This window comes from Nyctibius grandis, chromosome 6 (genome assembly GCF_013368605.1).
Source record: "Nyctibius grandis isolate bNycGra1 chromosome 6, bNycGra1.pri, whole genome shotgun sequence".
Classification (NCBI taxonomy): Eukaryota; Metazoa; Chordata; class Aves; order Nyctibiiformes; family Nyctibiidae; genus Nyctibius; species Nyctibius grandis.
Window position 1 is genome coordinate 53,295,081 of NC_090663.1, and position 22,216 is coordinate 53,317,296.

The window sequence follows — 22,216 nt, forward strand, 5'->3', positions numbered from 1 at the left end:
CCCCCAAAAAGATGGGGGGAGGGGGGTGAACACAATGCCATTTCTCCACTCTGTCCCATCAAACTCAATATATTTCAAATAGTATTTCAGCATAAGTAGCCTCCCTTGCCCAGCTTTATCTCTACCTGTTCTGTTGAGCACTCCATCCTTCTCCCCGTGCAATGGGGAAGGTGGGAGCAAGCCACCTCCGCCCATGAGTGACCAGAGCAGATGCTGGAGAAAGGAAATGAGCAAAGGGGACAAGCAAACAGCATAGCATAAAGGCTCAGGAAAATGGGAAGAGGCACTGGGGAAAAGCTGAAATAGAAAACAAAGCATCCTCCAAATTGCTGAATATTTTGCTGCCTTTGTAATATCTAAAAAGCTCCTTGAATTGGCAGGTTGCAACACAGCACTTTCAGATGACTGCAATACAAAGCCATGAAAAATTGATTTGCTTCATTAACATTTTAGGACCTTATTAGCTGGAATGAAATTGACTGTCAAGGCATTTTAAGGGAGAGTCATGGTGTAATGAGCTCACTGCGAATTATCCTCATCCCAGAATAGAAACAGGCCTGTCACTGAGTAACCAATACCAGAACCTACCTTTTGGTTATTTTTAATTCCACCCCTTCAGCCGTATCTGGCATGAGCGCTTTCTCATTCTGCCAAGGCAAGGCACCAGCTGGAGAGAAAGCTGCAGCCAGCCCCAACCTGTCTGTTCTCACCCAGTAACAGCAAGGCACGACTGCACACAGAATCCACCTGAACACATCCACCTGAACGCTAGACACCATCAGCTGCAGACAGTCCAAACAGCAACAATTCCTATCAGCCTGAGCCCACCTTTCCAAACAGTAATTTTAAAGCTATTACACCCCCATCACAGGGGAGATGCTGAGCCTTCTTTCATTCAGACGATTAGCACGCTGCAGGACCCACTAAGGGGAAAAAAAGAGTTTAAAAGAGTTCTTAAAGCCATTACTGGGATAAACAAAGTTAACAGGCAGAGTTCACCAAAGTCTGCACTGAGCTCCAGGACTGGTCAGCATCCTTCTAGCTCTGGCTCTCTGTGTTTGGTCACAACATGTTAATAGCTGGCCACGTGAAAAGCTAACCCCTGGAAAGGGGACTTAAAAGACTCAGGCCCGTGGACTTCCAGCCTTACGCAACTGATGAGGCAGGGCGAAGTCTCAGCCTGCCCCTCTGCTAAATGTAGAGAATTAGGCAAGCGTGCAAGACATTTTTCTTCACAGTAGTTTGGCTATGGTATTGCACCCAGAACTGGCTGATCATTCTTCTGCCTGCTCCAACACAAGAGCCAGGAAGCCTCAATGCAGGTACTGCAAGGTGTGCTTGAAGAAAACCAAAGGAAGCGGTCCAGCTCCTGACACAGGCTGCAAGCTCCCTGCTGCAACAGACTGTAGATTCAAGAAGCTCACAAGGGTTCATGAAGAGACCTGATCAGTAACCAGCAGTGTCTTTAAGCATTACTAAAGAGACAAACCCCTGTGCTGAAGATAGACAAAGGCTGGGAGAGCACTTGGGACAAGTTTTTCTCCCAGCTGGCTTGCTCCTTCACCGCAAGATGTCCATGCATGCCACGGCTGAAGGTAGGATCCTGGTTATGCAGCCCCTCTTCTGGAAGTTCAGTAAAGTCCAGCTGGGGAGCAGAAGACCTGCAGTTTCCCTTGTAGTAGCCTTTTACGTTCTGGCACAACAAACCTTTTCTATTTTTTTTTTTTTTTTTTTTTTTAAATTTACCTGCCTTTCGCCAGCCAAGAAGAACAACAAACCAAAACACACATGCAAGACGTGCATGTACATGCGCTGCTCAACAGTTTTCACTGAGATTAAATAAACTCCTTCCTGGGTAAAAGTAACTTGGCTCCATGAGCTGCTGTTGCCTTAGGGCCATTCCAAGGCTTCAGTGTGTTCTGCAAACTGAGATGGAGGGAGCTGTATTTTCAAACCTGCACAGTAAGTATTCTCTTCCAGATCATTTCAGGCAAGATGCATGTGCAATACTCCTCTGTAAAGCTATTTTGGTCACTCTAAAACCCTCACTGTTCAGCAGAACAACGACAGAGCCCACTTAAGTAAAGGAAAAAATTTCTTTTTTTTCCCTTCATCATTGACTGATCTCAGGAGCAAAGTCTAAACACCGTAAGTCCCACTCAGGCACAAATGTTAAATCAAGTGTTAAATCAAATGTTAAATCAAATTCCACATACGCACGTACATCACAAAATTTATTCTAGGCTTGTGCTTAATCAGAGCAGAGTGCCTCCTTGGTGCTTCTCCTACAAAGGTATCCACTTCCTGCTAGTTAATAACTAACACCACACTACATGCTGACCACAGGTACAGCTTTAGCTGAGTAGGAACCTGCAGGATCACAGAAGTTTCCTTAATTACAAGGGTGTCAGATCTAACTTGCTTCTCTGCATATATTTTTTCCTTTACACTGAAGTTTCATGAGTACATGCTTAGGTCAAGTTTCTTCCTCGTGAGACAGAGTGTGATGTAGATCTGAGTGAAGCTATATGGCTGAAATCAGAGGAGCAGAGCACTGAGACCAGTGGCCAATTCTCCTCCTGGTCTCATGGGTAAGGCTGGTTTCTTCTGTAAGAGCACTGCTGGTGCACGTGGCAGTGCCCAAGCAACACTCAAAGCTCAGAGCCTGAGTCTTCCTGTGCCAACAGAGGTGGACAACTGATTTTTGTTTCAAATCTTCTTAATTCGTTTGGTTTAAAGTATTTTTGTTATTACCAAAATTGCTGTCTTGATATCTGAGTGAGCTGCTGGCTTTGCACTGCTCAGTGGTCAAGAACAAAGCTCTGTCTGTCCTTTTACTATTAAGAGATTTACAAAATCTTTTTCTACTTGCCCCCTTTTCCAGATGAGAACTAATCTTTTAAATTTTTTTTTGCAGCGATTCCTCAGCATTTCCAATCATTTAACCATTCTCTGAACTCTCTCATTCCCTACTATCCAAATAGGTGACAACTAACAGCTGTAAATCAAGGCAGTAACTAGATTTTGCTTACAAACACCTTTTCCCCTGGGGAAATTGCTTATTTATGGACTTAACATTATATATTGTTTTAATACCTCTGTTGAAACCAATTCTTACTACTTTTTTATTCTGCCACTGGAATGCCTTCCAAAGTGATAAGTCATACGAGTTCAAAAACAATAGCTTTGCTACTTAGCTCCTGCGGAGTTCATTGCCTGATAAATGCCATCTGGTCTGGGGTTCTCAGTGCCCAAAAATAAACAGCAGCATCTGTCTTTGCTGTTTAAAAATCACTTCTACTCAGTCGTGTTTGCTACCGAAACAAGAAGGAGCCCTGGGGGCTGTAAAGAACTCATCAGCCTCCCAGGGAGGCAGTAGCATTGCCAGGAGAACATTTCACTCCTCCATCATCTCCTCTACCCTTCTGCAACCTCTCAGGAGCTGCCTGCTCCACCGCGGGACTCCAGGACACAGCTGAGCTCCTTCCTGGCCCCCTATTTGTGCTGCAAAACTGTATTACTTCCAGGTTTCCTCCAGGCAGCTTTCCACCAGGTGGATCACTCTGAGATACTGACTCCCCAGTGTCACTGTAACAGAGCACTGGCCCCTTCTCCTTCAGATGTTTCACCATCTCACCTGAACTGTAAGCTGGATGGCTCTCCTCTGGACGTGCCCAGCAACAATCCCCTCAGAGGGATCTGTGTTGGGAAGAAATAACCTTAAGACTTCCCAGACATTTACTTGTACTGATCAAAAAGGAGAGACTCAGGGAGATCTTAAGCATATGGTCTAGAGACCCCAAGAGCAAGGACAATTGGGACTGGAAAAGCAGGAACCAGCACGATGCTCACTCTCAAACACCATTCAGTGCTGGAGTTCAGGCCCCAACCAGGCTTTCTCTGAAGGGAGGTGAAGCAGACATGGCAGCTCAAGAGAGTGCTTCTGCCAGAAAAGTGGGCAAAATGCTGGCATACAGGAGAAGAAGATGGCGTGTTTCAGAGCTGCTCAGAGATCATGCATTATTTTAGACAGTGCACTTTCCACAATACAATGGCAGAACAACAACCAAAGAAATAAGGTCAATTGCACGCAAACTCACACAAAAGGCCATTACAAGAGAAGCAAAGAGCATCCCCTCCTCTGCTGTGCTTCATCCACGATCAGAGTTTATTCTGACACTCAGGAGGCCCTGAAGGACCACCAGCATTTTGGACAGAGTTTAAAGGGGGAGCATGAGCCAGACTGGACTAGAAAGAGCCTTTCCTTCCCTTCACCACCACCAAAGGTTTGTTCTGCGAAAGAAAAATTCAGAGAAAGCACAGACCTACTGTCCGCTACTGTCTGCACACATAACTATTTTGCATGCTTGGTGCTAGCAGAAATATGTCCCACAGCTCTGGACCTCACCAGCAGCCACCTGGGAGCCAAACAGAGGCACCTGTCTCCCTTCTCCATGATCTGGCTCCCTCACGGCCTCCTGCATTATTCTTAAACACGCAAGCCAACACAACAGTCCTCCAAGCAAGGCAAAGCTTTATTAAAAATTACTTCCGATTAAAAAGGGACCGGATTATCCGCATCACGCTGCATTATGCAACTGGAGATAAAGCAGCACAGAGCAAGTGGCAAAAACGCTGTCTCCAGCAGAGCCACAACTTTGTGGGCAGCTCCCAGTCCCAACACTCACCTGCAAGGCTCAGATGGGGCTGGGCACACTTGGTACACCCCAGAGAAGCAGAATCATGCACAAGACGCAGCAGCTCCAGAGCAGAGGCTGGTTTGCGACATAGTTTTCAACCAGAGATGCTGTTTCAGGGGAATACTGCCATTAAATACTTTGGGAAAAGCATGTAAGAATGACAAACCTCTGACCTGGAGCCTGGCCATGGGTGTGCCATAAAACATGACAACTTGTCATGCCATATTGGCAATGAACTGGAGGCCAGGCAAGAACTGCACTCAAGCTGCCCAACCTCCCTACAAGGGCCACCCTGCCACCATCCACCCTGCTATCCAGGGGCAGGAGCAGCCATGCAGTAAGCGAACAGCCATGCTGCTCAGCTTTCCCTGGCCAAAGACACCCAGCCACACTTGCAGCTGCCTGCTTTTAACAGGAAGCATATTTTTAGCACCTGCAAAGTGCTGTGCCAGAAATCCAAGTCACAGATTCAGAGCCAGTCTACTGCGCTCCATCAAGCATCTCCTCTCATTACACCCTCTTCAGCCCAATGGTCTGGGGTTTTTTTAATTCTTTTTTTTTTGTCCTTATCAGGTCTCTCTATGAATCACTAACTTGAGCATGGTCTTGCCTTGTTTGGCAATGTTTTCTTAATATTGTGTTTAGCAGGCACTCAAAAATGTGCATGTGTGTATGTATGTAACATGCTTTTGTCATAAAAGAAAGTGGGATTTATTTCAAAGAAGGACAAGGAAGAAGTTAAAAACAGGCAGCTTCAAAAGCACCACGGTAGCTTTCTATTACAAAAGACGACAGAGAAAGGTACTTTTTATCTCTGATCCCAAAGGAAGGTTCCTAAACTTTTCTTTCATCAAAAAAAAGTCTTTACTTTGGCTGAGCCTTTGAGACACAAATACATTGCTTGGCAAAAGACACACACAAGACTCAACTCTTGATCATTTATTTCAGCATCTAATCCTAGGAAGGCTCCAAGCTGACCACAGCAGCCACTTGCTGAGCTGAATTATTTGCCTATGCAAGCACTGGTTAAGATCTTGCCAAAATCCAGTAACGATCACCTCTGGGCACACGTGTGCTCCTCTGAGAAATTACAAACTTCTCACTTACTAAAGCTGGCATGAAAATGTCACCAAGGCTAGATCACAGGCTTCTCCTTCACCAGCATGAGCAGACTCCCTGCCCAAAACCCCTGACAGTACAGGTTCAGGTACATAGATCTGACTGGACCTGTTAGGGAGGGCAAAGCATATGGGAGCTTCATTCCCTACGTAGCTCTCCAGCATCATCACGGAGCTGGTCAAAAGTACCTGGAAATGACCAAAGTTCCAGAGCGAGGCTTGTATCACCTCCATTTTCACCCACTGAACGTTTCTGCACAACTGTTGACCAGAAGCTTATAAAAAAAAAATCTCACTCAGCGTACCTCTGGGATATTGCAGCCAGCAAGCAATGGCATCTCTTCCCAATGTCCCAGTTGTCTGCCTCCACTTCCATCTCAATGTAGAAGCAGGCATGGGATGTTCGGGAACAAGTCAGAGGCGTCTGAAGCAGAGCAGTCAGCAATATTAAAATGAGCTCAAAGCTCCACAGAGCCAGATTTAACAAAGGAGTTGGCTTTAAAAAAAGCCCAAAAAATGAAAAACAATACCAGTAAAAAAGTTTGAAAGCTTGAATTATATATTCCTGACACCAAGAGCTCAAGGTGCTCCAGCGGGGCACGATTCCAGCAGTGCTTTTCAAGCCTGGGATGGCTCAATCCTGGTCTATAACAGGGTACAGTGAAAGGAAGTCCATGTATTAAAGAGACCTGTGAAACCAGATGCATGACTGGTTCCCACACAAACGCCCATTGCGCATGGAGTTGTCTCCTTGCTTTGGTGCCAGTGAAACACCATCTTCTTTACACTGTCCTCCTAGAATTTGGATGATGGGTGGAGTGGAGGGGTGTCAAAATCCATCACCACTGCAACTTACTACACCTCCAAGACACTGAAAAAGGGCTCAGAGACCCTCTGCTGAGCAGACATGGCTCAAGTGAGCCGAGCAGGACTGCCGGGGGCCCCGACGCAGCACTGGCACGAGCTCAGTGTGAGCAGACTGCCCTCAGAGCCCTGAAGCTGCAGCACGGCTGCCTTACTTTACAGAAACAAATGTCCTCTTTTGCACTGTACATTGCTTAGTACTCAACCAAAATAGATTTAAGCTGTTCCGTAGTAAAAATAACAGCGACCAAGAAATGTTATGTCGGATCACAGGAGGGGTAAGCTCTTTTTTGATAGATTTCCTAAATTTAGCCACTTTGATAAACCAGAGTCATTTGGACATGACAATTTTCCATATCCAGTGTGCATTTCATTATCTGAAACAAGAGCATCAAAATCTCTCTCAAACAAAGAGCGAGCCTGTTCAAAAGAAAGATTTAGAGAAACATGCAGGGAGCTGAAAACTCATCTGGTTATACAACACATGTAAGTAGGCCTGGTGCTTGCTGCCAACTCCTTGGTTTGGAAACCTGTCACCAAGCACATTTGACCCCATCCAGCAGTTCTGCCTATAAAATACAGCCGCATACAGCAAGGGGGTAAGAAGCACCATGCAGACCAGGAAAGGAAACACACACAAAACCCTGTTTCCTCCCCTCCTTGCAACAGCACAGACTTATCCTATTGGTAAGTCTGTGCCTCTCTCCCCACCTGGGATGCCCCAGCAGTGTGGAGAGAGGGCCGCCTGCTTGCTCCTCTCTGGACACAGCATGCTGGCTTCCTGAAGATACAGCCCACATGAGGCTTCCCCAGGAAAGCCAACCCATCCAAAGGACTACTTGGAGACTACTTTGAGCCAGTGCTGATCATCCCAGCTCTCACTCCTTGCTCCTGGTCGGGCTGGCCAGCGATGTGGTGGTGCAAGATTGAGAGTCACTCAAAATGGGTAACAGTGGGACAGAGGCTGGCTGGCTCAAAGCCCCCATTAAGGCAGTAGAGGCCAAGCCAGCAGCTGTACCCTCAACCTTCACTGCTCTTTAAAATCAGTTTGGGCTCAGGAACAGTTCCCCGTCATTGAATGAAAGTGTGGCACCACACAGCTATTGCTCAGTCTGACACCAGTTTGTCTGGATTTACAATTCCCCGTGCCCTTGGGCAACTCCTGGGTGAGTCTGCAATTTGCAAGATGCCTTCCACGCTACAGACCTCCCAACGTGTGCTGAGCAGCTCAGCTGCCTCCTTACCGTCTCCTCTGCTCCGGCTCCTATGGAGCTCCCCCTGCTAATGAAGGTCATCACTCCTGTGAGCCACTCCCCACTTCACAGATAGAGAAGAGGATGAGGAATTAAAAAACGAAGGGGACATCTAATTTTTGTAGCTGTCCCAAGTCCCCTTTGCTCCCCTTGCAGGTGACAAGGCCCCACCTGCTCAGCCCTTTTTGAGGGAAAAACAAATGAATTGGGCATAAATAACTTGAAACATTCCCTATCACACATTGCAATAAATACAGCTGCATCTCACTATCCGCCAAGGACGTAATCCTGAAAAGTGCAATGGTTAGCAATTTGACAAAGAGTTATGCTATTTTTCCCCATAATGTAGTAGAGAAGAACATGTGTACAGACCAGTGAGTTATACACAGTATATAGTTAGTTTTATATATATATAACTATATATACTCAGTATATACAGTGAGTTATATACAGTATAAATACAGAGGGAGGGTGGAAAGATACAAATGCCAGTATCAGGATGGTCAATGAGATGACTACTTTTCAGAATGGATCATTATCCCCACGCATTTTTGGGTCCTTCACTCTTGATTGATCTTGATTTATCTGAGAATTTTACCGAGCGCGATGAAAATGCAGCTGTTCAGCCACAGGCAACAGGAATACTTACGGTAAAAGACTGATGTCAGGCAGCCAGTCTCAGACAGAGGTCCCTGCCTCTCCATCCTCCACACCACACATCCTGTGCCTGTGCATTTCAGCTCTGCGCATTGCTAAGTCCTTGCTTTCTAACATTATCTGTTCAGAGAAAAATTGCTTGCCTTCCATACCCGACTTGCTTCATCTAAGAAAGAGAACACAGTGAGTGAAGAAAGGTACTAAATGGTCAGCCACAGAGCTCCACAACAACAGCTAGAGAGGCAGCTGGGTGTTGCTGCACCACACAGCACTCAGGGTCTGTGCTGCAGCACAACTTTGCAGTTCTGCTGTGTTCACCGTAATGTTTCAGAGGTCACACAATAGAGATGCCTGTTTCTTATGCTGCAGGAAGGTCACCCTCCACTTGTTGACCATGTAGCAAGGGGCTATACTATCTGTAAGGATATTTGCTTTGGGGTAGGTTTGGGACAAATCAGCTTCTCCAGCAGTCCTCTGCTGCCAGCCTTTCATAGATGCAAAGGCACCAAATGTGTTGCACATGTCTCAAAGTCAAGCGAGACCCAACCACTGTGTTCACCTTCAGTATTTTTCCACTGTGCTGTTTCACGTGGCAGAAACAGCAGCTAGATACATGGGAAGCAAATTAGGTCAAGCACCTCTGCCTCAAGCCAAACCCTGAAGATTTTGGTGCTATGCAAACCAAAGCTGATTTTTTAGGAAGCTCATCAACAACTCTACCCTGCTACAGGGCAAGATCTGCCCCTTATCACATGCCACCACTCATTCTGCACTGCTGGAGAGGAAAACACCTGCTAAAAATTGCAAAAAACATGCTCCAAGAGGAATTCACCACACAGAAATTGGAGAGCTACTACATACAGATCATTTATGAGACAAGTCTTGAGCGAAGTGTGCCACGATTTCACATTCTCTTATGACAAAAACCTACAATATTAATTTTATCATCAATCACAGCATGAGGTCTACAATCCCTGTCCTACCGTTGTTGTACCTTTGTTTGTTTCCTTCCTGTTATGCCGTAACAGGGAGAGCCTGACAACTCTACAGAAAGTGATGGGTACCAGATAAAGGAGGAGGGACCTCTCCCAGAATGGTCCGGGAGGTCTGGGTTCCCTCTCATGTGAGAGAAATAAAAATGCTTATCTAAACTGGACGCTGGGCAAGCATCACCCTAAAACTGGGTAAAGGGGAAGATACCCTGGTATCACTTTCATAAAGGGCCTTACAGAGATGCACTCAGCCAAGCTTGTGAAACCCCACTAACAAAAGCCCAGCAGGAGTCCCCCCTCATCTCATCAGCACAATTCAGCGTAACCTACCTCACCAACAATACAGCTCCTTCCTGGAGTATTCAAGCATGCCTCCAAGTCAGCATGGGGCAAAGCCTCCAAGTCAGCATGGGGCAAAGCCTCCAAGTCAGCATGGGGCAAAGCCTCCAAGTCAGCATGGGGCAAAGCCTCCAAGTCAGCATGGGGCAAAGCCTCCAAGTCAGCATGGGGCAAAGCCTCCAAGTCAGCATGGGGCAAAGCCTCCAAGTCAGCATGGGGCAAAGCCTCCAAGTCAGCATGGGGCAAAGCCTCCAAGTCAGCATGGGGCAAAGCCTCCAAGTCAGCATGGGGCAAAGCCTCCAAGTCAGCATGGGGCAAAGCCTCCAAGTCAGCATGGGGCAAAGCCTCCAAGTCAGCATGGGGCAAAGCCTCCAAGTCAGCATGGGGCAAAGCCTCCAAGTCAGCATGGGGCAAAGCCTCCAAGTCAGCATGGGGCAAAGCCTCCAAGTCAGCATGGGGCAAAGCCTCCAAGTCAGCATGGGGCAAAGCCTCCAAGTCAGCATGGGGCAAAGCCGGGCAGGTCTGAACAGGATTTGAGATGCAGCTTTGTTTTGCTGTGAAGGTTACTTGCCTCCACAGTTCAGTTTAGCCTGATCCTCACAAAGCACTAAGTCTAATGGACTTCCCCACAGAAGTGCCTAGCTCACCTCAAAGCTGTCATCTGGTTCATAACGGAGCTTGCCATGCTGAACTGTCAATTCAAAATTAATGTTATCTTGTAAAGTCTGTACGTCCTGGGCCAGTTTCACACCTGTCCCCAGGAGCCCAACCTAGCCACAGCTAAAACCAGTAAGTAGGTGTACTCAGTATACCTTTGGGAGAAGCACAGAGCTCCTGAGAATGACCACTGGGAAGAAAATGAATCTGAAGTTAAAGTTTTGCTTTAAACTACAACCAACTCCAGCAGGCAAGCACTCCAGCAGTCACAGCTCAATCTGAACACAGCCTCCATCCACTGGCCACAGGCAAGTCACCCCTAACCACGGAGCCTGCATCAGTCCTAAACCACACTGCCACTGACCACGCTGGCAACCCGATCAGCACATTCAGAACCAAGCTTTAGCCAGGAAAATACCACAAGTACAGTATGACTTCAGCCTCCAGCAGCCTGCTGGGGCAGAACCATAGGCCCTCAAAGATGGTCCACCTGAACACCCCAAATGAAATTTCTCCCAAAGTCAACCAGCCAGTTGTTTCACAGGTCTTGAACCCCCCAATCCCACTTCTTACATCTGGTTCCCAACAAAGAAACTGCAAGAGGACAAATCTCTCTCAACTGCTCAGCTGGAACAAAGGCCACATCCACACAGGTGACCTTCCCATTACAGGCTGTAAACTGCATCCACTCAACAGCTTCTAAAAACACCCAGGCCTCCTCATCTTCCATATGAGACACAGCTCCTTCCCACTGTGGTCACCAGAATCCCATCAGCTCTCCTGCTGTGGGCAAAGAGATCACTGTGTAGCAGACCAAGAAGGCAAGCTGAGACTCCTACAACCCAGATGCGTTGCTTTCTCAGACCAAGGTATGTTCTTAGCTAGCCAAAAGCACTGACACATTCTGTTTGCAGCAGCAGGAGTTTGATTGTTATAATTGACACGGTACTTTAAGGACTCCCTCCCCACTCCTCCTCCCTACAAGGTGGTCCCTTAAATAGCACATCCGTAAGTCAGCATCCCATGAGCTCACCTGAGAAGAGGTGACCTTACTGGCACCAGCCAGCCTGCTTACTCTCACAGTTGCCCACATCTGTATAGCAAGCACAAGTACCACAAGGAAAGAGAGAGATGAAGTAACTGATCATCTTTTATACACCCCCCAGACCAGAGTTTTCTTTACTCATCTGCAGAGGTTATTCTTCCTCTACTCAGGACAGAAAAAAAAAAGAAAAAAAAAATCAAAAAACATACAATGTAAAAAAAATTTGTACTCTTGATGACTTCCATGAATTCAAACCCAACACAGAACTTTTCATTAAATACATTTTCTCCCTTCTCCCCTGGCAAATTGTTTTCAAGAGCCAAACAACTAGCCTGAACTATTATTAGCAAATCACTAATTGGAGAGCACGCCACGCTACCAGTTACCTGCTTAATACTGCAAATGCAACAAGACGCCACAGCATACAGGAGAATTACCTACCAGATGCACTCATATTTTGCTTTTAAACTGATACTTGCTTTTTCAGAGCTCTATCCTAATGTCAAGTAACATGTTCGCGACATCACCAAAAGGCAACAAAGATTCAGTGCTGTTGGTGACTTCCCACCATCCTGTCCTGAGATGCAGAAGGAGAAGGACCTTGCAATATATCTGCATGTGGATCATGCACATGATACTGATACATCTCAACAGAACTCACAGGGGAAAACTTTTCACACTTAAGTGTTTTCAAAAATAGGCACCACACCCCAGAAGTGCGTGCACACAGCAGGAAGCAAAGCACGTTTCAGGATATCTGTGCCCACACCGTGCTGAAACAGAGCACAAATCAGTCCTCATGTAATCAATTGACTCTGGATAGGGGAAAACCTACGTTAACATTTTATCTCACCCCCACAGTCCGTAGCTTTTAAATAGTTCTCATGCAATGAAAAAAAGAATCACGTGGTACTGAGCATCTCTTTCATTGGTCATTTCCTGCAAAGACAAATTTTAGCCACTGTAAAACTAAAAAATACAAATAAAAAAAAAAGTAATGCATTAAAGGCCAAGAACTCTGCTTTGCTTCACTAACCAAATCAAAGAGATCCACTCAACCAAATTTAGTGTTTCCCTGGTTCAGTGATGGCAGCTCAAAGTCTAGAGGCCTGAAGCCCAGAGACGACTCCCATGGGGAATGGGGCAGGGCAAGACAAGCTATTAAGGAACAAACCAGAAGAGTTTTCTTGTACCAAGCTGACATACCAGGAAACCTTTCCTTTAGCAGAAATGTGTAGGAACTTTTTGCATAAGGAAGAGGATTCCTTCAAACAGTGTTAAATATGCACGTTGCCATCCTAATTTCAAGTAATTTTAGCAAGTTCCATATCAGGAGCCTTAAAAAAAAAAGCCCTCAAACATGCACAAAGCAATGCGCACAAGACAAGGTAATCAGACACTGCAGGCAGCAGGACAGCTTTAAGAAGGCAATTCAAAGCCTCAGCCTCTCTTCTGGCACCCACAGTTAAGTTCGTTCCTCCTGTTCCTGTGTCACCCTGAGCCAGATTGTCAGGCATGAGCCCAGCTCTGTGCTGGCTACTCCAGTTCTCCCCAAGGACTGGTTCCCACACCTACACCCCACCAGGCACAGTCCCACGGCAGCCATCCACCCTGCACACCGCACTCTTCCTCTGGCAGTGTCTCTGTCTCCTCCAAGATCACAAAACCTTTGTTGTCTCTTTCCTGAATGTGGAGTTTAAATTAGAGGATGCCCTACCACAGCCACCAAGGAAGAGGACCTCAAATGCTCACCATGCAACACACAGCTCAACATGAAGGAAATCTCTAAAAATCCCTGGTGGTAAACAGACTGTGTTTCTACACCATTAAATACAGCAAGTCACACCACTCAAGGCTGTCACTTCAGCAGCACCGAAATCAGCTCTTGTTGGTAAGCTAAATAATATCACTAGAGCTTCCCAAGTTCAGCAACCAATCTGTTCTCTTTTCCTTTTGAATCACAGGGCCTCATTCAGCTTCCTCCCACCACCCCAATCACCCATGTCCAGTGCTCCCACTGTGTTCATGACTTGCCCTACCATCTCTGATTATGCCATAGTACTCTGCTGAAGCCACAACCTTCAGGAGAGCATGACAACAGCCTCAGAACAGCTGCAGCATCTACTTTGAAAGTGAGGCAGAAAAGACTCCACCCTCAAATGGGGAAAATAAAAGGCTGCCAAATGCTAGCATCAGGCACTATAACAAGCAGGTGTTGCTCTACTGCAACTGTCTATGAAAAAGACCTCAGCCACTTACAATTTAATTACAAAGAACAATTAGATACCTGACATCAGCCTTTCACTGAGAGGGCAGCTCAGATTTTGGATCAACTTCTGAGCCCTTCTGACAAAACCAGTCCCACCTGCTCCCTCCTCAGCTTGCACAGGACTCGACAGCATGACACATCATGGGATCTTCCCCCTCTCCATCTCCTGACTCCATCCCAGCCACCAAGGGAGTTCATGATTGCTTTTGACTCCAATGCAGGGACGATGAGCATGGTTCACTTCAAATCACAGGAATAAGGTGGCACAGGGTTAGCTCTGCTCTGGCCATGAAACAGTGTCTCACAGGGGAACTATGCTACGATACCTCCACCTGTACCCCTGAAGGTGACTGGCACGTAATCCTTGCTTCTGCTCACCTTTGATGTGGGAGACAGGCAGAGTAGAGGCTTGTGTTCTCCTCCTTGTTCTGACACCTTAGGAAGGGGGCAGCAAGGCAGGCGGGAGATGTGCACTTCCTCTCCACAGAAGAGCTCTTGCCAGTCCTCCAGCATCTCTTAAAGCTCCCCAACAGCTTTGCAGCATCCTTTTGGGGAGGGGTCGCTAGGCTCACACACCGTATCTTTGCCTGTGGCTTTCTGTCCGTTGTCACATTTTCAATCTGTGAACACTCAGATCATCTTGTCTTGCTTGTGACAGCATTTTGTCTGTTTTCTGCAACAGACAAAGTCCCTGGCTTTCTTATGTCTCCATTTATACAGGTAAATTAACAGGCAGGAATAAAAGAAAACCACTGGTCAAACACAATTCCTCCCACCCCAAACACCAAAAGGATCACACATCGGACATCAGGAAACCTCATGCAGACCAGTCTGGAAGAGCCCACGGTGGCCCAGACCCAGCCTAGCGCAGAGCAAGAGAAGACAGCAGCAGAGCAGTTAGCAGGTACACACGAAGGCAAGCTTGGAAAATCCAGTCACATTTGTCCGAACAAAGCACATGTGTCTACTATCAGACAGATGGCAAACCACCTCCATGCCCCCAATCCCAAATCACTTAATAGCTTATGGGACATGAACAACCTAAAAGGCCTTCAGTCCAGAGGCTAAAAGAACATCACATGCAAAATCACAGCATTTCATAATGCCTGCGACAACCCAATTGAGGTCTCATCATCTTGGAGTGGTGAGTTATTCTTGTTGGTTACTCAAAGCTGAGATATGCCTTTCTCAGCCTGGCAGGGATACTTTTATTTATATATAGTGCAAATATTAAAAAAAAAAAATATTCAACGCAACACTTACCAGCCAAGCAGATGACTGCAGCCTCAAAGCACACTGAGATTCCAGCTCAGATGCCAATTCAGTTACTATTTCACTCAGCTACAAAACTGTTTCAAACACAAAAACTTCCTTAAAACGACCCTATCAAGGCATTTTTCAATATCACTTTTATTCACTATTTGTTTGCAATAAACCCTCAGAAGACTGAATCCAGAATCTCAATTCTTATTAACCATTTCTATGCGCATTAGGTTGTTCCATGAGAATTTCTGTGTGTATTATCAATGAAAGTTATAGAGTGTGAGCACACAGGACTGAGAGGGAAGGGAAGGAAAAGCAAGGATTAATCCTCAACTTATGAACAACCAAGTCCTCTCTTCAAGGGGGATTCCAATGAAAATTTTGGATGACCAAAGAATACACCATCGGTTTCATGAATGATGATACAGATTGAGCAGACACACAGCCAGACTGCACTTCCATTTCTGAGCACAAATTTGGCAGTGTCTCCACAGAAATATTTCCCTTATTAAGGTTAACAGGCTGCAAAGCAGTTTTTCAGTGCAGTCCTAAAAAGACCACAGCCCTATTTAAGAATTAGCAGCTTAGTAATTGCCAGGGATTTCTGCTGGAAGAGCTTGGAAAGAAACAGACATCACCCTTGCTACACATTTTCTAACATTAGACCCATCTCTTCCCTACACCTTGTTAAAAATTACACCAATGACAATTCACTTGCATGAGAGCAAGCTCGGCAGCACAACTTGAAACACCCACACCTCCTGATCAACAAAATCAAGAGGAAAAAAAAAGTCTTCAGCTTCACGGTTGCCATTTAGGGGCTCCTAAACAGTCTTTTATTCATAGAGCAGATACACAGCAAAGAGTATTTTAGATTAAATGCAGACATACAGGCCTCCCCAAGCCAAATGATGCACTGCTTACCTGCGCCTTCCCTTCCCAGCACACCCAGCCTGGCTCCCAGGTGAGAGCAATGCTTTCCCACTTCTAAGGAAATATATGGCACAGATAAATGCAAAGGAAAAGGCCCTTCAATTTCAATTGCCCCCTTATGGTTCTGGACCTGCTCCGACTGTCACCGGTCAGCAAAGATGCCAATCGTCTGCAGACAGTCTGGCTCCTCTTCACATTTCACTTCTAAAGCATCATCTAGTCACCAAGGGAAAAAAGGATAAGCCACAAAACATTCACCAAAAAAAAAAAAAAAAAAAAAAAAAAAAAAAAAAGTATGTGACTGCAGATCTGAATTATTCACAAGCTAAAGCTTCAACAGTCACCCATCCCACCTGCACATACAGTTTGCTGTCTTGGCTGATTTTGGTAGGGTTTTTTTTGGTTGGTTGGTTTTGGTTTGGGTTTTGTTGTTGTTGTTGTTTGGGGTTTTTTTGGGTTGGTTTTTTTTTTTTTTTTAGGGATTCTTTGTTTTTTTTAGACTGTGGGTTTTTTTTGGAAAGCAGATCACATTGCCCCAAGCACCATGTCAGCAGCAAGACCCAGCATGCGGATACCACTCAGCAACTCACTCAGCATGGGCTCACCCCCCCCAGTCCAACGGCTCTTACATAAGCTGGCACAGTTAGAGGGAGAGGCAATCCACAGAGCCAGGACGCAGACTGAGGAGCAAACAGCATCTCCTTATTTTCAAGGTCCAGAGGAAAAAAAAAAAAAAAACAAAAACCAAAAAAAACCCCACACAATCACAGCAAACCCCCAAAACACACCTTATTATTCACATTTGCCTATGAACTAATTCAGCACCACTGCTTGCTTTAACTCAAATCATACGCCAGTTCCCTCACAATTTCAGGCTACCTGTAAATAATGCTCAAACATACTTCCAACATGGGCAGTGTATGTGTATGTGTGTGTAAAAAAAGCATATTTCTAGAGCGCTGCTTACAGTTCAGAGTGCATGTTGATTTCACACAGATTTACACACCAAAGCACCTTTCCCATGGCCCCCACAAGCCCCAGAGCAAACCCAGCGGAGTGGGGAGGACAGAGGTTAGGAGGCAGGACCTGCATACACACAAAGTAAAACACTGCTGCTGGAAAACACCACCGATGAAACCACAACTTCAGAGGCGACAGCTTTAAAAAGCACGACAACTAGTCATATTCCAGAGGGGAGAGAGATGGTTTTTTCATGAGATGAAGGGGGAGAAAGGAAGGAAAATAATTGCTCTCAAGAACAGCTCCAAAAACGTGCAGTCTGGGAATCACTTCTAGGTGAGACACTTAAACAAAGAAGATGGAGTATCCCTCTCTCTGTCAGGGAGGAATGCTTCCTGCTAGAGACAGGGCTCCCAGACGAGAAAGCGTTTTTCATACAGGGCTATGGAGACCAGCACACCCATTGTCTACCAGCAGGAGCTTTCCTGCATTCAAGACTGGCCGCAGCACAGGCCAGGGTTTGGGGGTGGAAGGGGAGGAGGACGGGGCACCTGCAGTCTTTCAGGCATCTCTATCTGCGTTTGCAAATAGCCCCAAGGAAGGGGGAGCTGCAAGGTAAAGGAAATTACAGGAAAAAAACGCAGTGCCTTTCCAAGGAATCAAAACAAGGAGGAGGACAGGTCAGGGCATTTTCAACAATGGCACTGCCAATGCTTGGGGCCAAAGCCCAAAAAGCAGAGAGAAAATGCACAGACAAAGGGGCATGTAACACCCCCCTCATCTCAGAATAGGGTTATTTTAAGCCTGTCTCCTTGGAGCTACCCTAATATTTTCTCTCATGATTCAAGTCACCAGGGAAGGGAGTTAGAGCAGAGGAGAAAAAAGAAGGGGAAAAAAAGAAGAAAAAAGAGACAGAGCTAAGACTAACACATTAAAACTGCTTTCTAGAGGCGGCAAAGCTCGAGAAGAGGTGAAAGGTAAGATGGGCCATGCCTTACCTGGAAAAGTGTGTGGGTTGGGTGACCCTCTTTTAAGGCACTTTGAACAGAGGACGTGCACAGTGTAGTACAGGCCTGGCCATTCCTGCAGCAGGACATTCAGTTCTTCCACTAAAGGAGTAATAGCTTGCCAAGCTGTCCAGATATTTGGTAGGGACGCATGACTAGCGATAGACAGAGTATCTGGCTGCAGAGTTCCCCTGGCAGGCCGGTAACTCACCACCACGGGCACCTTTCCCCGGTAGGCATAGATCTGGTATTTGCCATCTGACCGCTGAACCACATGGCTGTTAATCTGGACACTGTAGCGCACAAACAAGCCAGGTGGGAAAATGAATGGAAAGTTATATTCAATCTGTAACTGCTCGACCACGAAGGACTGTCCGCTCAGATTGGCACCGTTGATCCACGCCTCCGCATGGGGCACCTCGTTCTTCACGTAGCAGGGAAATTTGTACCAAGCAGCCGCCCCATTTAGGGGCTTGCATTTGGGTTTGTTGACACAGTAACAGAGCCCCATCTTCTCCAGCAGCTCCAGAATGAGCTGCAGATCCTCCCGGCTCTGGATGTGGGGCTTAAGAAGGAGACGGATAATGTGGGCAGGGAGGAGGCCATGCAGCAAGAAGCCCTCCACGTAATGATGGAGCTGAGCGGCCCTCAGTTCGTCAGTGTGGGTGTTGCTGAGCAGTTTCTGGAGCAGCACGGTGGCGTCCCGCTGGCAGAAGACGTTGAGGATGTCAATGAGCCGCGGCAGGCAGTGGAACACATACTCCCGCAAAGTGAGGTGCTCCTCAAAGTAGAGCAGCTTCCCACTCTCGTGCAGGTAGGACAGGGCGCTCTGGAGCCGATCCTCTGTCAGGCCTGCCTGCAAGCCCAACCGGGCAGAGTCCCACCAGCTAAGCCACAGCTGCTGAGCTTGTGGCTGGAAGTGCAGCTCCTCCAGCACTTGCCAGGATTTAGGTAACACCCGGTGCAGGTTTGGGAAGATGTCCCGGTGCTCAGCCACCGAGAGGAGCTTGTCCCGCAAGCGACGCACTTGGCAACGGTCCTGGCAGCTGAAAGGCAGCACTGGAGAGAGGATCTGTGGGCGGTGGTTGAGAAGGTACTGAAACTGGGCTTTCTTTCGCCGCAAGTTCTTGTCCGAGACCCCATAAAAGGCAGCATGTGGGCTGGAGCAGCGCAGGTCAAAGTCCTGTCCCAGAGCCTCATCCACCTGCTGGACCAAGCTCTGGAGTCCCTCAGCATCCCTCTTCTCCTGCTGAGCGATCTGGTGATGAATGTCCAGGCACTTCTCTTCCAACTCCCGCTCCGCACAGAGGTCAGCATGGGTTCCCACCATGCACACCACGGCATGGGGCACCTTGGAACCAAGCCAGTGCAAGAAATAGCCCACAGAGGGGTAGAAGTGCTGAGGGACGTAGGCACTCAAATTCACCACCAGCACGTACAGGGCTCCAGGAGAGAGGAAGAAAGACTGGATCACATCATAGCTGGGGTCACCCGCCAGCTCGTACACAATGAATGTCAGGCCCCTCTCCACATCCGCTGTCCAGTCCATCACCTCAATGCCTTTGCTGCCTCCTGGCAGTCCCAGTCCTGATGGTACTTGGGGGGCGTTCAGTGGCAGTGATGGTGCAGGGCACAGTGTTTCCCCTTTTGCTCGGTGAGAGGGCACGTGAGAAGGGAAGTCCTGCCGCTCAGGGAGACGTTCCAGCTGCTGCGTGACAGGTACCCGTGTTGAGGAAGCATCCTGAGGCTCTGGGAAAGGGCAACACCCAGCTGGCACCCTCCCAGGACACCCTCTGGGCTGGGTGCTCCCTGCCTCCAGGTTTCCCACATCCTCCCTCTGCCCATCCTCCTCCATGAGGCATCGTCTCAGCAGCGTCTTTCCCGCATCCTTTAGGCCCATGAGGACCAGCTTGAGGCGGGGTTTGAGGGCAGGCTGGGAGTGGGCCAGCTCCTGCTGGTAGGCTGCGATGTAGGGGATGCCCTTCATGCACACCTCATAGGGGGGCTGGATGAGGGGGTTGTCTTTGATCTTCCACAGGGTGACGCGGGAAAGCTGCCCGAAGCCCTCGGGCAGGATGGCAATCTGGTTGCCCTGCAGGACCAGCTCCTCCAGACTGTGAAGGAGCACGATGGAGTCAGGCAGGTAGCGGATGCGGTTGTTGTCCAGCCAGAGGGTGCGGAGCTGGTGGAGCTGGCAGAGGTGAGGGGGCAGCACGGTGAGCTGGTTGCGGCTCAGGTAGAGCTCCTCCAGACTGGGCAGTGCCAAGATGGCAGCAGGGAACTCCCCCAGCAGATTGGAGGAGAGGTTCAGCATCTTGAGCCGCTGAAGGCTGCCAAAGCCAGCGGGCAGGGCCCGCAGCTGGTTGCTATCCAGCATGAGGCTCTCAAGTGCGCTCAGCTGGCAGAGGCCCTCGGGCAGGGCCGCCAGCCCGGTGCCGCTCAGCCAGAGGATCTTGAGGCGGTGGAGGGCGGCGATGCCCTCGGGCAGGGCCCCGAGGTGGCGGTTGCCAGAGCAGTCGAGCTCCTCCAGGGCGGCCAGCTCCAGCAGCGGGGCGGGGAAGCAGGGCAGCAGGTTGTGGTCAACGTCGAGGGCACGGAGGTGTCGCAGGCGGCCCAGGCCCTCGGGCAGGCAGCGCAGGCGGTTGAAGCTGAGGTCGAGCTCCTCGAGGCGGCCCAGTTCGGCGAGGCGGGGGGACAGGCCCGGGCCCTCGGCACCCAGCTCGTTGTGACTGAGGCTGAGCTTGCGCAGGCCCCGCAGCCCCGCCAGCGCCCCGCCGTCCCCCAGGTCCCGCAGCCGGTTGTGGCTAACGTCGAGCTCGGCCAGGCGGCCCAGGTGGCGCAGGGCGGCGGCGGGCAGGCGGCTCAGCCGGTTGCGCCGCAGGCTGAGCACCCGCAGCCCGCTCAGGGCAGCGCCCACCTCCTCGGGCAGCTCCTCCAGCCCCCGCCCGCTCAGGTTCAGCGCCTCCAGCTCCCCCAAGGCCGCCGCCGGGGGCGGGCGGCGAGGCGCGGCGGCGGGCGGCGGCCCCCCCGGCGGCCCCGCGTCCGGCTCGGGCTCGCCGGGGCCGGCCCGCAGCTTCCGTGCGCGCAGGGCGGCGTCGCGCCACAGCCGCACCGCCTTCGGGGGCTCCGTCTGCGCCATGGCCGGGACAACGGGCCCCCCGCCCCGCCCTACCTGCCGCCGCTGCTGCTGCTGCTGCTGCTGCTCGCCATGGGCGCGGCCGCGCTGTGCGTCACCGCCGTTGCCGCCGCCGTTGCCACCACCGCAGCCACGGCGCGCTTGGGGCTCCCCGCGGCTCTGTGCCGGCACTGCCCGCCGCGCCGCCCCGCCCCGCGCACGTGACCGCTGCCACCGCCCCGCCGGGGGCGGGACGCGGGCACGGCCCGCCCCGCACCGCCCACGGGGGCATCCAGCCCCGCCAGTCCTGCACCGCCCCCGCGCCGGGGGGAGCCGGTTCCTGCCGCGGGAAACGCCGGCGCCGGGGCACCCTGCCCCGGCCTGCCTAGAAACCTTCGCTCGCCGGGCACCGGCCGCTCCTCCCGGAGAGGAAGGGTCTCTGCCTCCGGCCTGAGCCTCCCAGTCTGCGGCTCCTGCCCCTTGCACCGTGTGGCGCGGCCCGAGAGCGGCCCCTCGGGTGCCCCCGGTGGGGTGAGCCCGCCTGGCGCTGCGGGGCGGTGGTGCGGGCAGTGGTAGCGGTGCTGGCGCTTCCCCGGGACCCCGGTCCTTCACCCTGCCCCTGGGCTCGCCGCGGGGTTTGCGAGCCGCTCGGCTCCCGGAGCGTGGCTCACGCCGCGGAGCAACAGCAAAAGCCCTTGTATTGCTCCGCGTCGTTCCTGCACCAGGCAAAGGCTGTTTTTTCATCCAGCACTGCAAGGAGCCGAGATTAACCTTCCTTCCCATTAAATAAGTGTGTTTCCGTGTTGGCGAGTGCGAAAGGCTGTGACCCTCTGGTTAGTCAGAGCAACTCTGCCACCTTCCTGCTGTGCTTTGTTTCCTTTGCTGCACACATCTGACCAGAGCCTAAACGCTGCCTTCTTCAGGATCCTCAGCCAAGCTTTGCTCCTAGGGCTCTGAGAAATGTGCCTGGAAATTTCCACCACTGCTACAGCGGGGAAACAGCGCTGTTCTATAGCGGGGCCGCGAGGCAGACTGACGGGGGCT

General features: G+C 49.6%; 1 protein-coding gene across 5 annotated transcripts in view; it reads right to left on the reverse strand.

Annotated features, from left to right (window-relative positions):
- MFHAS1 (multifunctional ROCO family signaling regulator 1) overlaps positions 1 to 21,352 on the reverse strand; it is a 35,256-nt gene extending 13,904 nt beyond the window's left edge. Inside the window, exons 1-5 of one of the 5 annotated variants that reach the window (XM_068403958.1) lie at positions 18,049 to 21,352; positions 16,082 to 16,306; positions 15,158 to 15,243; positions 14,273 to 14,567; positions 8,585 to 8,758 (exon numbers count right to left, since the gene is read on the reverse strand). In XM_068403958.1, coding sequence (XP_068260059.1) covers positions 16,233 to 16,306; positions 18,049 to 21,196 — 3,222 coding nt within the window. In that variant the 5' untranslated portion in view covers positions 21,197 to 21,352 and the 3' untranslated portion in view covers positions 8,585 to 8,758; positions 14,273 to 14,567; positions 15,158 to 15,243; positions 16,082 to 16,232. Of the gene's footprint in view, positions 1 to 8,584; positions 8,759 to 14,272; positions 14,568 to 15,157; positions 15,244 to 16,060; positions 16,307 to 18,048 lie in introns of those variants that run through there. The other 4 variants (XM_068403957.1, XM_068403960.1, XM_068403961.1 and 1 more) reach the window with 4 other exon arrangements.
- Positions 21,353 to 22,216: the final 864 nt, after the last annotated feature.